The sequence below is a fragment of the Oncorhynchus gorbuscha genome, linkage group LG19 (assembly GCF_021184085.1).
Source record: "Oncorhynchus gorbuscha isolate QuinsamMale2020 ecotype Even-year linkage group LG19, OgorEven_v1.0, whole genome shotgun sequence".
NCBI lineage: Eukaryota > Metazoa > Chordata > Actinopteri > Salmoniformes > Salmonidae > Oncorhynchus > Oncorhynchus gorbuscha.
The window spans coordinates 28777022-28795316 of NC_060191.1; the positions used below are offsets into that span (position 1 = coordinate 28777022).

The 18295-nt window shown below is 43.9% G+C and overlaps 1 protein-coding gene across 1 annotated transcript in view; it reads right to left on the reverse strand.

Moving 5' to 3' along the window:
* Positions 1–18295, reverse strand: part of LOC124006103 (R-spondin-2-like) — a 77035-nt gene that overhangs the window by 32701 nt on the left and 26039 nt on the right. The window contains exon 3 of the mRNA XM_046315883.1: positions 9268–9456. Within this exon, the coding sequence (XP_046171839.1) occupies positions 9268–9456 (189 nt within the window). The remainder of the gene's footprint in view (positions 1–9267; positions 9457–18295) is intronic.

Consider the following 18295-nt stretch of genomic DNA (forward strand, 5'->3'; position numbering starts at 1 on the left):
ATGCATATCCAACAAAAAACAATGAATTAAAAGTTATACAGACAATAGAACTCTATGCCTAAGGGACAACGATGATCAACTTCCACTGAACATTTTACAAAAACACATTTACTTGAAGAACAGCGCTGATGCAATGTGTGGTAACAGAACGGAGCCACAAACAGCACAAACCGTCATTCTGTGTGTTTAACTTGGCAATCATTGTTTTTTTTGTGTTGGATATACTGTACATCATAAAGTGAAAAATCTGAGTCTCGGCATCACTCTGTTACAGTGGAATTGCCCTACACTGGACAAGTACAAATAGTTTTATTCCGTTTGGTACCAATTGAAGGCAACCTAGACAGAACTAAACAAACAACACATGGAAGGCAGCCAACATTTATAATATAGACATTTCTGCCTTCTCACCATCTCATCTATGGTCCAACATATCACACACACACTTGCTTATCCCTTGCTTGATAAACACACTGAGCCAATAGAGTTCCGCAGTGCTGCAGAGATTTTGGCATGGAATGAGTGAAACAGGGGAGGTAAGGCAGAGGCCCACACAAATGCAGGATGCACTTGCTCTCCTTTCCCTCCTCCCTACTTTAAAAAAACAAACATTTTTTTTATAGCTCTCATCCTTCTCTCCTCTCCTCTTCATCCCCGCTGAAATTAGATATTGGTGGGGCTCGGTGTCAATACACGTCAGGCCCGAGACAGGGACCCATCAGCCAATAAATCAAAGGAGCAAATTGGAAAGCAGCACTCCTCTTTACCTCTCAAACACAAGCATTCCCAGGCCTGTCATCACCGACGTCTTTTTCTTTCTGAAGAAGTAAAAGAAGGAACAACAACATCTGGCACTACTACACTCTCAAGCACCGGCATGTTGCGCAACCTGCTGTTACTGACGACAAACAGGAATGGAGACGCTGGTACACCGAAACACACACGACTAACGAGTGCCACAGCATTGAAGTTCATCTTTACAATATAGAAGTCAAAAACACGCTTATAATGAAATGTATTTAGCAAACACCGGTGGTAGCGATTCCTGTCCTACTCCTTATCAGATATAATCAAATAAGATACAGCATTCCTTTACAGATATATGACATATGCATAATACAGATAAAGTCGGAAGTTTTACATACACTTAGGTTGGAGTCATTAAAACTTGTATTCAACCACTCCACAAATTTCCTGCTAACAAACTAAAGTTTTGGCAAGTCGGTTTGGACATCTATTTTGTGCATGACACAAGTCATTTTTCCAACAATTGTTTACAGACAGATGATTTCACTTATAATTCACTGTATCACAATTCCAGTGGGTCAGAAGTTGACATACACTAAGTTGACTATGCCTTTAAACGGCTAGGAAAATTCCAGAAAATTATGTCATGGCTTTAGAAGCTTCTGATAGGCTAATTGACATCATGAGTCAATTGGAGGTGTACCTGTGGATGTATTTCAAGGCCTACCTTCAAGCTCAGTGCCTCTTTGCTTGACATCATGGGAAAATCAAAAGAAATCAACCAAGACCTCAAAAAAAATTTTTGTAGACCTCCACAAGTCTGGTTCATCCTTGGGAGCAATTTCCAAACGCCTGAAGGTACCACATTCATCTGTACAAACAATAGTACACAAGTATAAACACCATGGGACCACGCAGCCGTCATACCGCTCAGGAAGGAGACGCGTTCTGTCTCCTAGAGATGAACGTACTTTGGTGCAAAAAGTGCAAATCGATCCCTGAACAGCAGCAAAGGACCTTGTGAAGATGCAGGGGGAAAATAGGTACAAAAGTATCTATATCCACAGTAAAACGAGTCCTATATCGACATAACCTGAAAGGCCGTTCAGCAAGGAAGAAGAAGCCACTGCTCCAAAACCGTTTACAACTCCACATTGGGGAAAAAAAGATGGTACTTTTTGGAGAAATGTCCTCTGGTCTGATGAAACAAAAATAGAACGGTTTGGCTATAATGACCATTGTTATGTTTGGAGGTAAAAGGGGGAGGCTTGCAAGCCAAAGAACATCATCCCAACCATGAAGCACGGGGTAGCAGCATCATGTTGTGGGTGTGCTTTGCTGCAGGAGCGACTGGTTCACTTCACAAAATAGATGTTATCATGAGGCAGGAAAATTATGTCGGATATATTGAAGCAACATCTCAAGACATCAGTCAGGAAGTTAAAGCTTGCTCAAAAATGGGTCTTCCAAATGGACAATGACCCCAAGCATACTTCCAAAGTTGTGGCAAAATGGCTTAAGAACAACAAAGTCAAGGTATTGGGAGTGGCCATCACAAAGCCCTGACCTCAATTCCATAGAAAATATGTGGGCAGAACTGAAAAAGCATGTGCGAGCAAGGAGGCCTACAAACCCGACTCAGTTACACCAGCTCTGTCAGGAGGAATGGGACCAAATTAACCCAACTAATTGTGGGAAGCTTGTGGAAGGCTACCCGAAACATTTGACCCAAGTTAAACAATTTAAAAGACAATGCTACCAAATACTAATAGAGTGTATGTAAACGTCTGACCCACTGGGATGTGATGAAAGAAATAAAAGCTTAAATAAATCATTCTCTACTATTATTCTGACATTTCACATTCTTAAATGTATGTATGTATGTATGTATGTATGTATGTATGTATGTATGTATGTATGTATGTATGTATGTGTATGTATGTATGTATGTATGTATGTATGTGTATGTATGTATGTATGTATGTATGTATGTATGTATGTATGTATGTATGTATGTATGTATGTATGTATGTATGTATGTATGTATGTATGTATGTATGTGTGTATGTATGTATGTATGTATGTATGTATGTATGTATGTGTATGTATGTATGTATGTATGTATGTATGTATGTATGTATGTATGTATGTATGTATGTATGTATGTATGTATGTATGTATGTATGTATGTATGTATGTATGTATGTATGTATGTATGTATGTATGTATGTATGTATGTGTGTATGTATGTATGTATGTATGTATGTATGTATGTATGTATGTATGTATGTATGTATGTATGTATGTATGTATGTATGTATGTATGGTGTATGTATGTATGTATGTATGTATGTTGGGTGGATATGAGGGAAGTTCCCACAGGGAGCTGCATCTGCCTGGCTGCTTGTCTGTATGTATGTATGTATGTATGTATGTATGGCCAGGGGTTCCCACAGGGAGCTGCATCTGCCTGGCTGCTTGTCTGCCTCTGCGGTGGCCAGGGGCCCAACGGAGAGCGCCAGACGAGGCCCCCATGGGCCCATGGCCCTCAGATGCATAGGAGCAGGTTATAGCCCTCTTTGGGATTAACCTCTATGCCACCTCCAATGTCTCGTCTAGGTGCCTCTGGGAGACTAATAAGAAATAATGAGGTCATCAGATCTGGCAGGAATCTGATGAAAGGATGGCTCAATGTCCTTATTGAGGGTTAAAACACATTATCTCCTCTTAGCCTTGTTTCTCAGTTTTTAACTCAATATCAAATCATTTCTGGGTAACAATTAAGTACTGTACTGTGATTGTTTTCAATTAAAAATGGTCAAAAGGAAAAATAAATAGCTTCTTAGTAATACAATTTCTCAAGCAAGAATTGCAGTAGGGCTGTCTGGGAGTGGGGAGGGGAAACTGAAAAGTAGTTGTTATTGGCAGAGAGGTTTGGAACTCTCTTTCTTATTGTTCTATTATGCCAAAACGCCAACCTGCCAAAACAGGCTGAAATTTCAGGTGGTCAACAATCTTTTAAGGGAAAGTCATGGTTGCACTTGTATGAATGTGACTGTTTCCATTTTTTTTTTTTCAGTTTGTGGTTTTCATGTCAACTACATTTGGAGTTGAATCATGGAGCTTTAAAAGCGTGATCTAACCCTGCGAGTCTAGCTGGCAGCGACTCTCCCCCTCTCTCTCTGCTGTGGTCTGGATCGAAAATCAGCAAATTTGATCAGGGACACTCAAAGCAATTGTCAATTTCAGAGGTGTTCTGCCTGAGATTGGTTTGTCATGGGACATTTGCCATCACTTGATTTATTTCTAAGAATATTCATGTTAAAAACTGTAAATCATTTTTCATAAGATGGAGAATCTGTTGGGAGCCCAAAGAGGGCCTTTCTTGTAAGCTATGGGGGTTAGGTTGTCAAGCCAATCATCAGTCTAATGAAAAGTCACAAAGTCTTCCAGGATGCTAACCAGGCCTGCTGTTGAACAAGCAGGCAGCGGCAGTGTCCATGTCCACGATCAGACAGAAAGAAGCTCTGGCACTCAAGTGGGGGAAAACAAACCCCATTTTTCCAGCCTTCCTCTCCAAGCGAGTCTGAGTGAAGCAGCTAGCCTTGTGCTAGCCTAATAGCGCTTTGACCTACTCTCTAAATCAGACGGTTTGGGCTGGCATTTAACCCTGGGCTTGCTAGCTGCCACCCGGCCATGTCATGGTGGATTGATGGATGGCAGGAGTTCATGTCACAGGGAAAGGCTGCATGTTCCCCCCTGACATTCTCTTTTCTTTCCACGTGGATGTTCTTCCAACACCCTGGCGTGGGACTGCTGGGCGAGACAGAGCCGGCGTTCCCGTCAGTCAGAATGGGCCAGTGGAGAGGAGACACGACAGGACTGTCAGTTGGTTGTGTCCATTGTGTTGTCTGGCAGTGTGTCTAAACTGTGGTTTGTAAAAGCTGTGATGATTAACTGTCCCTTGGTAAGGCGCAAAGGCCAAAAGCAACTGGTATTTTTCTGGTTAAAATGTGCAATGGAAATACCCACAGGAAGACAGAGATGCAGAGTAGCCCGTTTCTGCCTGTGCTGCCAACGTAGCTCATGGTATTATGAGTTAGTTCCTTTACAGAGCTTCATACTTCGGTACTCAATTGGCCTGGAGAACTGACGTGTGGCTACTGTCCACCTCAGAATCCACCAAACTCCCACGATGCACTTTAAAAATGAACTATCTTACCAAGGTGTAACCAGTCATCCAAAACGGGACAAACCAGAAACAAAATGCACCAATGATATTCAGTTACCATTTTGTAGTACAAGAGAGGCAATAAAAATAAAATCAGAAATGGAGTTTTAAAAATCAACTCGGACAAGGGGAGTCTCGAGTGGCATATATATTGGCACGGGACGGGCTGTGATATTTGAACCACAATTCCAGAATATTGGCCATATCTATGAGCTCAGCTCGACATGGTTTCCATCCTGGCAGGGGGGTGATCATTGCTGGGGTTTCTGTGAGGATTACAGCTGTGTGTGTGTGTGTTTGTTAAATGGGGTGCATATAGGGAAAATCTATCCCAGACTTAAAGCCTTGTCCACCAGGACACACCCCAAACCTCCCCCACCCCCACCACCACCTCAGCAGTGTTTAAAACCATTATTACAGCCCCTGGGAGGAAGTTTTGCTCAGAGTATTACTCTCATGCTGTCCCTGTCAACACTTTCCCTACCGTTAAACTCCGCACACTGTTATCCACCATTCACCCCCTCTTCCTAATATTTTAAACCCATATGAAAATACAGTTGATGCATGATACAGTCTATGCCATAGCTTGGGAATTAAATAATGTCATAAAAGCCTGCGTTGAACCTAAATCATGCAGATAGATGTCCCAGACAAGTGGAATGATTAGTTTGCATTAGCACCGGTGCAAATGCAACGACCTTACACATAGTTTGCTAACTTACACATCATTTACTGTATATATGTGCACTTATCAGGACTGGGCCGTATATAAAGCATATGTGAATCTCTATCCTTAGAAATGTCCCTGGTAGAGGAGGTTGACATAGAGACAGATGAGCATAAAGCAGTATTAGCCTGTTGAGATGATAAGTGCCTCCATGACTGCAGCTGGACTTACAGATCACATCAAACTCTTCACCATTAGCTGCTGAAAGGTGTGTGTGTGTGTGTGTGTGTGTGTGTGTGTGTGTGTGTGTGTGTGTGTGTGTGTGTGTGTGTGTGTGTGTGTGTGTGTGTGTGTGTGTGTGTGTGTGTGTGTGTGTGTGTGTGAGTGTGTGTGTGTGTGTGTGTGTGTGTGTGTGTGTGTGTGTGTGTGAGTGAGTGAGTGAGAGAGTGTGAGTGAGTGAGTGAGTGGTGAGTGAGTGAGTGAGTGAGTGAGTGAGTGAGTGGTGAGTGAGTGAGTGGTGAGTGGAGTGAGTGAGTGGTGGTGAGTGAGTGGTGGTGGTGAGTGAGTGAGTGAGTGAGTGAGTGAGTGAGTGAGTGAGTGAGTGAGTGAGTGAGTGAGTGAGTGAGTGAGTGAGTGAGTGAGTGAGTGAGTGAGTGAGTGAGTGAGTGAGAGAGAGAGAGAGAGAGAGAGAGAGAGAGATGCGCAAAAGGCGGACGGAATCGCGTATGCCAGACATTAAAACTGAATTCAGCAATATTCAATCATTTATTGAACTTAGTAGGAAATTAACTACGTATAGAAAATCCATGAACAAAATGCATCAGTGATTTGTAATTTCCTGCAACTTTCTCAAAAGGCACAGGAATGCCCTTGTCTGTGCTGTGTACAGTGCGCTTTTATCTAGTCTACACTTTGTGTAGCCATTAGCATGAATGCTAATGATAATCATCTGCTGGTACTGCAGATGGAAAGGCTTTCACCAAAACCTTCTAATCTAAATGTTAACTACAAAGTAGCCTATACCTACCTGGCAGAATGATAGCCATTTGTTTAGCTAACTCTGCAATCCCATGAGTGCTACAGAAACACTGCTAACCAGACAAACGTCTCTGGCTGGTGCACACTTGCATTAAAGGGTAACTACACCAATATTTCTTTGATTTTTCCCAGACCTTAAAAGTGTTCTCCTGGTGGGGTAAAAAAACATTGTTGTGGATTTAGAACATACAGTTGAAGTAAATAAATAAAATGAAACCTGGAAAAACTACATGGAGAAAAATGAATTTGAGAAAAAAACTACGCTGAACCAGGCATCTTCCCCCCCTCACATTTCCCAACCATTAACTTTCCCCCTCTCTCTTCTAAATTCAGCCAGTGGCTGGTTCAGTTGCCTGGTTAGCTTCAGTCACCTAGTCTTACTGCACATTGGCACACAGGTTAAAGTGTGTGGCTACACTCTTTCTTCTCCTAATGCCAAGCTGTCAAGTGGCAGCTGAAAGAGAGTGAGGAACGTAGCCACAGGGTTCCAGCCTCATCACGGCTGGGCCTGGGAGTGAGTGTGTAAACCTCTCTATCGTGTGGCTTTGCTTTTCCTTTACCCAGGCAGTCCACAAAACATTCTTGAATGAGATAAGATCACACAGACAAACTCTGGTGTAATAATAAGCAGCTGCTCCCTAAAGTGATTTCAGAGGCTGTTTTGAAAGACCATGATAACAGAGACGTAATGCCACGTTCCCGGGCCTCTTAGAGAACAGGGGCAGGCACTGGCTCTGGGTCTGGGGCACTGGTGGCAGTGTCTTTAAGCTCAGAGGAGAATCCAGCTGCCTTGTCAGCCCACAAATTGTTCCCAGTGACCCGACAATTAGCTTCGTAGAGCCGAGCTGATAGAACGTCCCGTTATGGCCGACAGACCCAAACTGTTTAGTGGAAATTACACGAAGAGTGCAACTTAAGGAGGAAGGTCAAATGCGAAGTGGGATTACAAAGTTACGGCTCCAATTGCGATCACATCAAAGAAGACCTGACCGCCGAGATTTGATGCTACTTGACAATGGTAAGATTTTGGTTCTGGGAGCAGTTTGTTCTGAAAAGGACTCAGATTAACTTGCCACACGTTGATGCCGCACGTCGGTAACGCTTAAAATCAAACTTCGCGCAGGACAGAGGGACGGTGTGGGGAGGGATGGGGAAGAATTACCATCCGCTGAAGAACAAAATGTCTTTCTCCTCGGATTTTCCCTGACTTGTGAAGAGAGGGTGAAATGACTGCAGGCCCTTCCTTCTCCTCTTTTATTGTGGGGAATGGAGAGATGAGAATGTGTGTGCAGGGGGAGCGGGTGTCTCGGGGAGGGGGGGGAATCCAATTGATACCAGCAGTTTACGACAAGCCAGGCATTTCCGTCGTCAATCTGCTCTATTTTTGTGACTGACAAAACCAGCGGACGTATTTGCATGGAGGTTTTGGAGAGAGCGAGTGAGCGAGCGAGTAAGCAGCAAAATGGTTTCTCCTCCGGTGTCTGCAGCGCGTCTGGATTATTGGGCCTAGAGGTCCTGACACGCTCCTCTTGGGCCTCATTTCAGCATGTCTGTCAGGAGTTTGGCTAACAGAACCCAATGGGTTCAAGTTCTTTCGCAGTTTTCACATGAAACACTCAGCCAACGCCTTGGGCTCTCTATAAACCTATAAAGCCGGTCTCTCTCAACCCAGACTCCATGTTAAAATAAGGTTATGAGATGGGGGCGCAGCCTGGTCCAATAGGAGTGGAGATGGATACATTTAATTCATTGGATATTGTATTATTATTATTTTTTTTTTTTTAGCCCATTGTTGGGTTTTAGTTTTTCCCCTTTTCAGTTTTTAAATATAGACAACATAATTAACAAGATCTGCGTCTAAAGGTGTCTGTTTAAGTTTGTCATGAGACCAAAACAATCCTGATATCGAATACAGCTGACTACACACAGAAAACATGTTGAACACACGAGTACATAAATCCCACAAAAAAATGACATACATTTATACTATTGACATGGATGAATAGAAATATCTAATATGCTTGATGTTTTTTCATCATCATCATCAGGATAGTTTTCCCTCAGAATGACATCCCCCGGCCCTCTGCGAGTGCCTTAACCTATTCCGCTCTCTTTAATCTGCACATGGCAGTGTGCCGTTTGTGCAAAGCCTACAAACTATTGGTAAGCGTTACTAATCTTCCATTAAAACAAAACACCAAGATATGCCTGGAACTTGAATAACAGCCCGTTTAAGTACGTCTGAATAGCCTTCGTTCTGAAGCCCATCCACAACACCCTCTAACGAGCCTCTAAAATGTTCACCAAGTGGGACTGTTGGTGGTTGAGAAGCCTGGATTAACCAGACATCTCCAGCCTCAGATCCCACATCCGGGCCTACACTGGTCGCCCCTGGAGGAAAGGCCCTTCTTAATAAAGTCTCTGCACTAACATCCACCTGTGTTAAAGGTTCAGCCGTTCAAAATGTGAAGCATGTGTGTCTCCCTCTTCCCTGCTTAAGGAGCGTGTGAACGTGACAATAGATCATGTGACGAGAGAGGAGATAGATGGAGGGGACGGAGGGGATGAAGGAGGGAGGCCTTACGGGAGCACGTGTTGATCTCCGGAGCTCGAATGCCATAGTATCCCGTCGGACATGCGTGGAGACACTCGCCGTACTGCCTCATCCTCTCCCTCCGCAGGAACAAGAAGAGCTTGGGCTGGCAGTTCACGCAGCCATTGTCCTTGGAGCACACCGAGCAGCCCTTGCAGATGGGGTACACACCATAGCTAGCTGCAGGAGAGAGACGAGAGACAGAGGGCACAAACAGAAAGTGTGATTAGTTTTGACTACATGTAAAGCAATCCAATCAAGTAATCAATCAATCAGTCGATCAAATGTACTTACAAATGTACTTACAAAGTGCCGTACAGTAACTCAGTTTAGACCCCAAAAAGCACAGTGGCAAGGAAAAAACAATGCTTGAGTTTGAGAGTGTGGAATACAGGCACCGTCAGTATGAATGATAACTGCCTTTTATAGTATATTCCGCTGTAACTACTGTACCTAACATGTGATAGTGCAGCTGAGTTCACTGGGCCTAACAACAACATTGTCCTGTCACGGTGGTAAGAAAAAACTGCAGATGGCCTCAGAGCTGAGGACAACACATGAGGAAACTATATCAGAGGAAAAAGTCAGCCGTTGAAAAGTCCATCACACAGTATAAAGCCAAACAATAGTAACAGATCTGTAACAAAGATATTTTCAAATTTGTAGGAAATCCGTCTAATTCAGCAATTTGTCATTCATGCAAACTTTGGTTGCCCCCTGCAACTTTGAATACTGATTGGTTTTGAATGTGAATATTGCATTCATTCTGGTCAGAACTGGCCCTCCCGAGCGTTGTGTTGACGCTGTGTTGAGACAGCCGATGAACGCCCCAAACCACATTGACTCTGGGCCCGGATCAAGTTGCCGGCGGAGGACAAAGGAGCCAGTAACAGCCAGTCCATTCCACAATAAGCGTCTCTTAATGTAAACTCCGTAGCGATCCCGTTTTACAAGAAAATGTCCTTGGGCGAACACAATAGCTGCAAACGAGAGACACTGCTATCGATCGGAGCCAAGTTTTAAATATCACAGGCAGATAGATAGGGTAACAGCTTCCACCGTATTGGCAATTTACCACAGTGCTTAATAAAAAAATCATAGAGGAGAAGTCAACTGACTGAACAGAGCATGTTTCTCCATTGGCCATGAATTCGCATATTACATATCTCCAACCCGTTTAAAGACGACAATAAATTGCTAAGTGGAACTATAAACAGCAGTTTGTAATCATGTGAGAAGCAGCACGAAGGAGATGTCAGTGTTTGACATGGGGTTCACTCCCCCCCCCCCCCGTTGAAGACTGAAGCAGAGTACTGAGGATTTACAGAGGAGAAGACCCGCCTGGCAGACTACACGCAAAACACACCAAATCGGTGTTGAGGAGAGATGAGATGGAGAGAGAGCAGAGACACTGAGCTTTAGTGTTAATCAGAGTGTGTCTGTGATCGTCTCCAGGGATTAAGTTCACCCCGACACCTCGTCGATCACGTTCAGATTAGCACCCACTGTACTCCGTGGCCTATTCATCACTGATTGCTCAACTCCACACTGCACGACTACTCACTCAGCAACGAGCAGAGACCTCAATACGTCAGACAGATAACACATTTCAAGATATTTCCAAACTGTAGTCAAAAATGTAGTATTTGGTCCCATATTCCTAGCAAGCAATGATTACATCAAGCTTGTATCTCCACAAGTTTGGTGGATGCATTTTCTGTTTGTTTATTTGGTTGTGCTTCAGATTACTTTGTATCCAATTGAAATGAATGATAAATAATGTAGTGTCATTTTGGAGACGCTTTTATTGTAAATAAGAATATAGTAGGTTTTTAAACACTTCTACATTAATGTGGATGCTACCATGATTACGGTTAGTCCTGAATGAATCATGAATAATGATGAGTGAGGTGCTGTAGATACAGAAGCACAACCTCTCACCAACACACGCGCCAACCTCTCGCCAACACGCGCCAACCTCTCGCCAACACGCGCCAACCTCTCGCCAACACGCGCCAACCTCTCGCCAACACGCGCCAACCTCTCGCCAACACGCGCCAACCTCTCGCCAACACGCGCTAACCTCTCGCCAACACGCGCTAACCTCTCGCCAACACACGCTAACCTCTCACCATTACAATAACAGAGAAGGTTAGCATTTTTGCGAGGTAGGATATTTATGCCACTGTAACCTTTTCACTGTTGACTGTGCCTTTAAACAGCTTGGAAAATTCCTGAAAATTATGTCATAGCTTTAGAAGCTTCTGGCTAATTGACATCATTTGACTCACTTGGAGGTGTACCTGTGGATATATTTCAAGGATACCTTCAAAGTCAGTGCCTCTTTGCTTGACATCATGGGAAAATCAAAAGAAGTCAGCCAAGGTGTCAGAAAAACCATTGTGGACCTCCACAAATCTGGTTCATCCTTGGGAGCAATTTCCAAATGCCTGAAGGTACCACGTTCATCTGTACAAACAATAGTACGTAAGTATAAACACCATGGAACCACGCAGCCTTGATAACGCTCAGGAAGGAGACACATTCTGTCTCCTAGAGATGAATGTACTTTAGTGCGAAAATTGCAAATCAATCCCAGAACAACAGCAAAGGACCTTGTGAAGATGCTGGAGGAAACAGGTACAAAAGTATCCACAGTAAAACGAGTCCTATATCGAAAGGCCGCTCAGCAAGGAAGAAGCCACTGCTCCAAAACCGCCATAAAAAACTAAGATCGTAAATGGGTCTTCCAAATGGACAATGACCCCAACCATCCTTCGAAGGTTGTGGCAAAATGGCTTAAGGACCACAAAAAGTCAAGGTATTGGAGTGGCCATCACAAAGCCCTGACCTCAATCCTATAGAAATTTGTGGGCAGAACTGAAAAAGAGTGTGCGAGCAAGGAGACCTACAAACCTGACTCAGTTACACCAGCTCTGTCAGGAGGAATGGGCCAAAATTCGCCCAACTTATTGAGGGAAGCATGTGGAAGGCTACCCAAAATGTTTGACCCAAGTTAAACAATTTAAAGGCAATATCATTCTCTCTACTATTATTCTGACATTTCACATTCTTAAAATAAAGCGGTGATTCTAACTGACCTAAGACATGGAATTTTTCCAAGGATTCAAATGTCAGGAATTGTGAAAACACTGAGTTTAAATGTACTTGGCTAAGGTGTATGTAAACGTCCGACTTCAACTGTATGTGTCACTGTCCCAATACCTTTGAAGCTCACTGTATATCTGGCTTCATGGTGTCAATCTCTCTATATGGAGAGAAAATAAACGGGAGTATTTTTCTTCCTCATCGCCTCACACAGCCATACATTAGCGTAGAATATACACTCTGGGCATGTTTACATTGACCTGACATCCACTGTAAATTGGCCAAATGTACTCCCCTTTCCCAAACCCCATCCACACATGATTGCTAACACACAACGTTGAGAGCAGGGGAAACCGGGCATGGAATGAAGATGGAAACTGTGAGAAGTTAGCGAGGTCATTTCCCACCCGTTGGGAGAGAAGGGCTTCTGGGTTCTAACAGCTCAGAAGGCGGGTCACTACTATCACAAAGCATGTCCCTTTCTTTCGTCATCTGGGCGGGTTAGTTACTCACTTGATCTGACCAGCGGCGCCTCTGGCTCACCTCTTTTTAGTGGTTGAAGGCCTACCGCCTTCTATAAGCAGCCATTTAACTGTGTGTTCATTATGCCTGATCGCCTCAGCCCACTGGTCAATCAATCAGCGAGAGAGTTGTCAATGAATCGCTTCATCACATCTCTGGGCTCACACTCCATGCCTTTCCTCTTTGATCCTGTTGGGGAAAAAAAATGTTTTGCTCGTTGCTAATCTTGCAACACTTGCTGATTAAGGATTAACAACAACCATGCATGCACTGTTTGGATCCAATGCCGATCCCACGTCCTACAGTTAGAAATGGAAAGAAGGAAGGAAACACTCTGCAGGCGAGCAAGATTTATTTTTTTTGGTAACTGTTCTTTGAAGACTTCTTTGGATCAGGTCGAAGTCTGGAGTGCATTCGAAGCGCAGCCCCGCAGGTATGTCAGAGGGGAGGCAAGGATTAAGTCTATCCGTCTGTCTGTCTGTCCGTCTGCCTGTTTGGAGTGGCCCTGTCCAACTCAACTCGACCTACTGGAACGGTGTCAGGCGCATTCAAACATCAACATTGCCAGCTGGTTTCAGTCATTCCTCAGTTCTCAGACACGTCGATGTCAACCAAACCTGAAACAAGCTCAAAAAAGGACGACAAGGTGTCCAAACGAGTTCTCTCCAATTTCATGCCTTCATAAAGACATGGATATTTAGCAGGAACATATGTTCAAGATACAGACCTCTCACAATATTCGTGCAGAAAACCAACAATATCCTTGAAAAATCCCAATAAACAAAGTTTAGAAAATCAACAATTTGGGGGTTTTCTAGAGGAATATGGCATCCACCACCGGCAGCCCAGTGCATTGTAGAGAGAGACACCGTGCCAATGGGGAGATGGATCCATGGCGAAGCGATCAGATAGATATCAAAAGAGAAGCTTCTACTCCCTTAGCTCGCATGCTACAGGGCCTCCAACCCGAAACAGTGAAAGCCATTGGGCTCTGATGTATAAACAGCATCTATAGCCATGTTTTCAAGTCACACTAGAGAGGAGAAGATCAAAGTGCGTCGGTCTGGAGGAATTTCGGGCTCGCTGAAAATGACAGCATCGTAACCTAATTTGGCACCCATGTGAGCTTTAAAACGCACAGCGATGGTATGTTGTGTGAACTTGCAACGCACATCGTACATGAATCATTTTCCGAACAGCAGATAGATTTGAAACCAGCCAATCAACTATTGCAAACCATATTTTGACATGTTCACATGCTAGGCTTTTTCAAGGCGTCTGTAGGAGCTCAGGTCTTTTCTTTCATGTCATCTTTCATCACCAGAACATGGGCCTAGCCGAAATGGTCATCGTGAGATTATGGATGCCATGGAACAGCCTGTTATTTTGTAACTGTGGAGAGAGAGAATGTAAGCAGTGAACACACCATTACAAATGCCACTCCCTCTCCATCAACCAACATAGTTTGCAGGTTCAACCACAGAATAAATAGGACTTACAAACAAAACAACTCTGCAGTCCCCACTTCTGATGGTCATCTAACGATCCCTCTGTGCCTCAAGTATTGCATTTACAAAAACCAGGGCCTCTTTGAACATCGCTGGACAAGACACTACCACGATGGTTCCTTAGCACAGCAAGCCAACCGAGCAGACAACAAATATTACAAATAATTTGGAGTGTGACGGTTCTACAGTGAAATGGGACTGACATATAGCTGCTAGTTAATACTGGTCTTCTACTGACACCACATACAGTAGATAATGTGAGAAACCCCTCCCCTGCCACAGACATCTAACAGTTTGCTGTGGTGGGTTTGAGGGTTCTCCTTGTATGTGCCTGTGTGAGAAATGCAGGGAGCAATTGTACATATACCTGAAGTCCTCCACTCTATTGGCAGCCTCAATTGTACTTCACTGAGTTTATCAACTGAACCAATGTGTGTTGTGTTTTTGTGTTGCTGGGAAGTCCTGATAAGTTTCTACGATTCAACTGCCTGGGTTGAGTAATAATCATTCTTCGTCTGACTCGCTCTTTGGGCTTCAATGAGACTCCATTTAACAAGCAGTTCTGGTAGAACAAACTGTGCAATTTGATCTATGAATGAGAGCAATATCTACGACATTCAACAATGATTTCAGGCTCCAGACTATGAAATCAAATCTAATTTAAACTGAGAGGCACCATGTTCCTCCAACAGAGTTCCAGACGCACTGCCCAGTTTGGAGAGAGACATTCTAGTTCATTCAGGTGAACAAAGTTTTGGTCCTCCATTCATGCAAAACACAGGCCCATAATGTGAGTTATGATGACAACATGTTTGGAGGGTAGTGGTTTCATTCAGCAGGGCAGCGGTGCTGTTGCTGGGAGGTTTGTTTTGAACGCAGCTCAGGAGCAATTAGGCCCACGGTGAGATCCAGCAGGAACACGGTCTGTCTCAGGTACGTTTAACGACTCTGAAACAAGCGTAATGGGCATCACCGGCAGTTGCCAAAGCCCCACATGCAGGCAGGCATGGTCTGAGCCAATCACCTCCTGCCTCTCACGCACCTACCGCTCTCCATGACATCATCAACCACACTGACTCATTATAACTTTCTGCAACCTATGAACCATAAAAAGGCAAATTTGCAGATCCGTTTTTGGTGTTTCTTTTATGTGAAAACTTTGATTGTTCCCTGTAGGAATCGCACACTGACTCACCCCTCGATCCATCCACCGCCCGGGATGGAAATGTAAAAGGGAGCATCCCGCCCACATTAATAAGGCTCATTTACTGTTGATCCCATCTGTTGTAGTTGTGTAGGGATAGATGGGAGGTCATGAGAGGGCAGAGCAAGAGGGGTGCCGGGGCCAGGGATCCATTCTTTCTCATCATTGGGCTTTCCCTAAGTGAGTAACTAAAGCTGCTATGCATCAAAACCCACTCAGGGTCTGATTAATGACTAATGTTCATCTGTAGAGGGGGAAAACTCTTACTCAAACTGTTGTGACTGGGAAACGTGTGCTAATGATACAGTACAGGGGATTCAGGGTCAAACGCACCAAACACAACAGGTTATATCCTTATATGTCTCCTTAGCTACTCAGGAGGGCACTGGTATGTCAGTCTAATAACACTAGGATAGCTATATCCCTAGTAGCTAACCAGGGTTTTGGAAGGGTTCTACTCTAGATTAATGTATGGATCCAATCATATTGGATGCAAACGATGAGGGAGGCCACGGTGCAGGGAAACCTCAGGCCTCATATGTCACAAAGCCGCAGCCTGGTTAGGAGGTTCACTCTTCTTATGTGGTGAGAAGAACATTTCGCCAACAGAACTAAATATGTGGACTTTTCTTCATAGCATCTAGGAGATTATTGTATTTTTTTTTATTACCCGCAATGATGGTATAAGCCTACTGTTATTCAGTCAAAAAGAGAGAAGCCGTATCCCTCTCATTTCAGTGGGTCTGGATGTGCTACCCCTGGGCGAGAGACATGCGGGACACCATCACAACCACCAACAGGCTGGCCTCGTATCGAACTTGGAGACGCGACCGCTCGCTGTATCCCTCTTCAAACCACGTAACCCTTGAGGCTTACACGCTGTAGCAGCGAGAGGCTGAACAGCCAATTCTACAGTGTAAAACTCACAGACCATCCACCCAACGTTAACCAGCCCCCGGAACGGCTACACATTGTTCTAGCTTGTTAAAGTCGGTACATGGAAAAGGACATCAAACCACCCACATTTTAAGCATATGACTTTATTTGTCACGGTTCTGGAAATCACACTTCGCTCAAAATTAGGGGGAAAATCTGAAAGGTGGGGGGGGGGACACCAGCCCTATGCGCTGAAGGCACTTTTCTGTTCCAATTTAGCAGAAAATATGTTGGACTCAGCTCCGACTCCTTTCCAGCTGGAAACAGTCAGGATTTAGGATCTATGTTTTTTTTCTTCCAGAGTTTACTTTAACAGATCGTACTGTATGCACATGTTTATAATTTAGGACAATTCTGCTGCTTATAATGATTTTGCAGCATGTGTCTGAGCAAACACATTTGTATTCAGACGTATTATTATAGCCAAAGTGTTCCAGTGACACAGACCCACCAGGCAAGGCAGGCAAGGAGAGATTTGATCACATCACTTGAAAGGAGCTAGAGATCTCCAAAGCAAATGGGGAAAACAGGCAGCTATATGAGTAGGAACCTGCAGCTTATAATAGGGAATAGGGTGGGCATGAAGAGTTGTGGCACAGCCTGTACCTAGCATGTGTTCTCATTTCCATGCAGAGAAAAATGACCCTGACAGAATCACTGAACTCAATGTCAGGTGGATACACATCCTTGGCAGGCCACATTAAATTGACTTGTGGGGCAGATTTGGCCTGCAGGCCACAAGATGAAGACTCCTGGCCTTACAGTAGGCCTCAGCATAGCTTGTTTCTGGCTTTGGCCTCCCTCACTCAATCAATCAATCAATTACTCAGACAAACCATGACTGATTCATATACTCTCCTCTCTCTGAAGCCACTCCCTTAACCAAGTCCAATCAGTCCTTATAAGCCCTTCCCTTTTAGAATTCAAACTGTGTCACAACACAACTGTCAAGATTTTATTCACATACTCTTTATAAAGAGGCCCTTGGTATTCCTTAACGAAAAGCATATTTTACTCAAGGTCTGACTAATATTCAATCCTATACTTCTGTTTTTATTTTAATTTAATTACTTAAACTTTCGTATACAGGTAAGTCATTTAACAACAGATTACAACAGTTATTTGCAATGACGACCTGTCAAGAGGCGAGCATAGCAGAGCTATAGTAAAAACGGACTGCTCAGTTACACGTGTAGTTGGTTTCTCCGATTGAAAATAACTCCTCGGGGGTTGCAACATGGCTACGTGAAGACTCGTTCCGAGGCCTCTCCGCGAAGGGTTGACACTTTTGTGTTTGAACCTTTTACCTATCAAAACGAGAACACAATTTGCACACCTACTGGCTCTAGCAACATTTGGGTGGCATCATTGGATACGTCTGCAACCTGGGAAAATGATACGAAACGGTAAACAAGAAGACATGATGAAAACTAGCAACACGACGTTATGTAGACGCTTGTCACCATCCGCGCAGAAATGGCTAGACCACGCTCTGATTTCATGACCCAGCTTTGTTCCTCTGTGTCAAGTCTATGAGCTGAGATTATGACATACAACTATCGCGACACAAACCCCCCCCAAAATAAAGGATATGGAAACGTTGTTGACCGACATCAATAAGCGGTTTACCGAATTGGAGACCAAAAACGATGAGCTTACCTCAGAGAACGTGACGCTAAAGGTTAGTCTGGGTGAACAGGGAAACCATTCCCAGAGAAAGAACATACGTGTGGTCGGAATC